At 35.1% G+C, this 3,454-nt stretch overlaps 1 protein-coding gene across 1 annotated transcript in view; it reads right to left on the bottom strand.

The window, feature by feature from the left end:
* Positions 1–2,478: 2,478 nt before the first annotated feature.
* Positions 2,479–3,454, bottom strand: part of LOC107560041 (protein FAM102A-like) — an 18,362-nt gene continuing 17,386 nt past the window's right edge. Inside the window, exons 7-8 of the mRNA XM_016244096.1 lie at positions 2,926–2,995; positions 2,479–2,828 (exon numbers count right to left, since the gene is read on the bottom strand). Coding sequence (XP_016099582.1) covers positions 2,783–2,828; positions 2,926–2,995 — 116 coding nt within the window. The 3' untranslated portion in view covers positions 2,479–2,782. The remainder of the gene's footprint in view (positions 2,829–2,925; positions 2,996–3,454) is intronic.

The raw sequence follows: 3,454 nt of genomic DNA, 5'->3' as shown, positions 1-3,454 counted from the left end.
GTGAGGTAGACATGTGGGGGCGTGTTAGAACGAGCCGTTTTAGGTAGACGTGGCTGACTCTTAACTTTTATAAAGTTATGGTTACAGATCTTCTTTATGCACCAAGAGTTTGTAACACTCCAAAGAGAAAGGAAAAATTGAAATCGCATCATATGACCCCTTTAAATGAACTCATGTTTGTTAATTGGGTTTAATAATTAAAATAGTTTTAACAGGGGCTGATTGAATGCTACAAGATATAAACGAAATGGATCATTTAATTTTAATCAGTCCATCAGTACAACAAACCTTCATAATGACAACAAAGCAGAATGGGTAAAACAGTTTCTTAAACTTTATTAAAAGCACATTTGAGATTCACAAAAATAGTGCGCTACATACAAATACAAGTGAATTTCATTGAAATTATAGGTCTATCTCATTAATATAGCATTAAAATGTTAGCTTATTTGCAAAAGATATGAAGGGCTTGTGCATTTTGTACTCTTTAACTCACTCCAGAGGACATGTAAAGATCTCAGTGTTTGGTGCTGAACAGATGAACGTCATTCAGCTTGTATGATCCTAAGTATAGTGTTTAGTGCTAATGTTGTGCATCGTGATTTAGCAAGTGCTAAAATTAATATGCCAATCTGGAGTACGTTCACATTAGAATAAATGAGAGAACTCCTATTTAAAAGCTTAAAAACAATGGAAATATATGAATAAAGCAGTCAAAAGACTCATAAAAGCACTCAGTTCATATGAGCAGCACCGTACGCAGCTGAAAGAGTCGATCACAGCTTATCAAGTGCACTTGAAGCATGTCTTACTGTAAAACTCCAGCACAATTTGTCTCGAGGGATTGTTTTACGAAGGAAAATAACCAGCCAGCTGGTTCTGGGAAATCTGAGGATGTGTGGAGTTCCTCTGTATTGGAAAAATCAGCCACAGTTTGATGATTTCAAGAGGCGGATCTGCAGATCCTGACCCATCCTGAGGGCCGTAAAACTCACTTTCACAATGATAAAGGCCAACTTTACTGTCCTGTCAGCGATATGTGAACCAGCAGTGGTTGGAATCATTTATGATATTGTGAATAATCAAACAGCCATCAGTCCTGCATTTAGAGTCACACTAAACATCAACAGCTCGTGACAAACCAATAAACATGTTCTTATAAGAGCGGTATTTAGAAATATGATGTATTTTGTATTTATTGTATGCAGTTTGGCCCCCAAAAGTATTTGGGTGAATCTCATGAAATCTCGCGAGAAATGTCCAGGTCATATTTCATCCCAAAATCAGAAGAGTTTACGGAGAAAAGAAAGACTATTATTAGTCTTATTAAGATTTGTGTGTTTTTTTGTTTGTTTTTTACATTTAAGTACATTATCCCAAAATTCTTGCAATGCAAAAAATAAAATAAAAAAAGACAATTATTAATATAATAAAGCAATTATTTAATAGTGCCATATTGATTGATATTATTAAGCTAATTAAAATATTGCATTGCAACAGAAAACAATGAAAATGAAAAAAAGGGTAATGAAAATAATCATTGTGAATAAGGAATAATGGGAATTATTTGTGATGGGAATTACAAATAATTATCAATGTTGCAATACAAAAAAAACTGCAAAAACGGTGAGCGAGTGATGGAATGCAAATACAAATCTGATGAAGAAACAAACTCATCCTAATCTTGGATGGCCTGAGGCACAGGTTCATTTTCATTTTTGGGTGGACTATTACTTTAATGATCCAAAAATAGGTTTAATTTTCTCTTTACTACAATATGACCTGGACAGTTTTGGTGAGATTCTCCTGTAAAGTGCATTAAACTGGTTTTATAACCCTGTAGGCAGGGAGTTATGTGTTGCACAGCAACAGGTTTAATGGTGAGAGGAAAGCGTGCTGTGGGTCAGTGAATATCTCTGGTCATTTCACAGCACTCAGACCGGCTGGTGCTCCAGGAAAAGCCCACGTCAAGAGCCCAATCATGACAAAACTTAGTGTTCGCCGCAAATGAAAAACATGGCATCAGACTCCGACAAAAGCAAAACACACAAAGTACACTTACAGATGTGAAAGGAAGAAACAGACGAGACAAAACACACACATACAGTATGCAGCTGGAAGCAGACAACATGAATGTGTAGCTGCACTCAGTGGAATGCATGGAAGCCCGTTTCCAACACAGAATAAAACAAATAAAAAAGATAATTGCGACTTTTTATCTCACAATTTGTAAAAAAGAGCAAGAAATTGCAAACAATGTTCCAAAATTGCGATGCAAACTCAGAATTCTGAGAGGAAAAATTAATTGCAAGATATAAACTCAGAATTCTGACTCTTTTTCTCAAATTTCTGAGTTTAACATTTCACAATTCTAAATGTATGTCTCGCAATTCTGTTTTTTGCTTCCACCATGGAAAAAAATAAATAAAAAAGGTAACTGCAACTTTTTATCTCACAATTCTGAATTCATATCTTGCGGTTTTGAACTTACATGTTGCAATTCTTACTTTTTTCTCTGAATTGTGAGATAAAAAGTTGCAATTACCTTTTTAATTCTTTTATCAGAAAACAGGCTTCCATAGATATGAGATCAAAATGTTCTTGTGTTGTGCAGCATCACGATACTCAGCTAAATCTGGTGGTTTGCTTCAGGCACCTGCCGTGGTTTGGCACTTAAACGCTTGTCTGGAGTAATTTAGATTGATGAAATATCTAAAGCAAGAGGTGACTGGAATAGATTTGTGTGATTCTTCCAGTATTTTGATGAAGTAGGGGTGTAAATCTAATGGCTTTCAATGATGACTGGCTCATACACACCGGCAGAGACCCTGTGAACACAACACAGAGTATGATCAGTGAGTTTGCGTGTTTTGTGTTTTTCAGCTCTTGATGCTGTATTTTTGTGGCGTGTTTGTGTGGAATCACCTGTTTCCCAGCTGGATGCCGCTCAGCGCTGTCGTTCCGTCTCTGCTCACAAACAGTCTCAGGTTACTATCTGAACACAGTCAGACAGACAGACAGACAGACAGACTGCAGTGAGCACATGACGACTGTTCACACCTGGTTTAACATGCGGCTCTAATGCATCTCGCTTGTAAACAGATTTTGTCAAGTGGAGGATCAATATTCATTACTACATACATCGCAGTGTCACCACACGTTTATATCGGGTATGATAAAGATGTTCAGTGAAGTCTTGTGCATGCAAATTAAAATTAAAATTGTGTGTGTGTGTGTGTGTGTGTGTTTTATTGCATGTTTACATTGAGTTCCATTTTTAATGCAAATACATAAAAAAAAAAATATATATATATATATATATATATATATACACACAAATCTACAAATAAATAATTTATGTATGTATGTATAATTTATGTATTTATTTAAATTGATGTATTTTTCTAGTTTTATATATTTATATATATTTTTATTCTTTGCATTATATATGCAA

The sequence above is a fragment of the Sinocyclocheilus grahami genome, unplaced genomic scaffold (assembly GCF_001515645.1).
Source record: "Sinocyclocheilus grahami isolate Dianchi unplaced genomic scaffold, SAMN03320097.WGS_v1.1 scaffold708.1, whole genome shotgun sequence".
NCBI lineage: Eukaryota > Metazoa > Chordata > Actinopteri > Cypriniformes > Cyprinidae > Sinocyclocheilus > Sinocyclocheilus grahami.
This window is presented reverse-complemented; position numbering and strand designations above follow the sequence as displayed.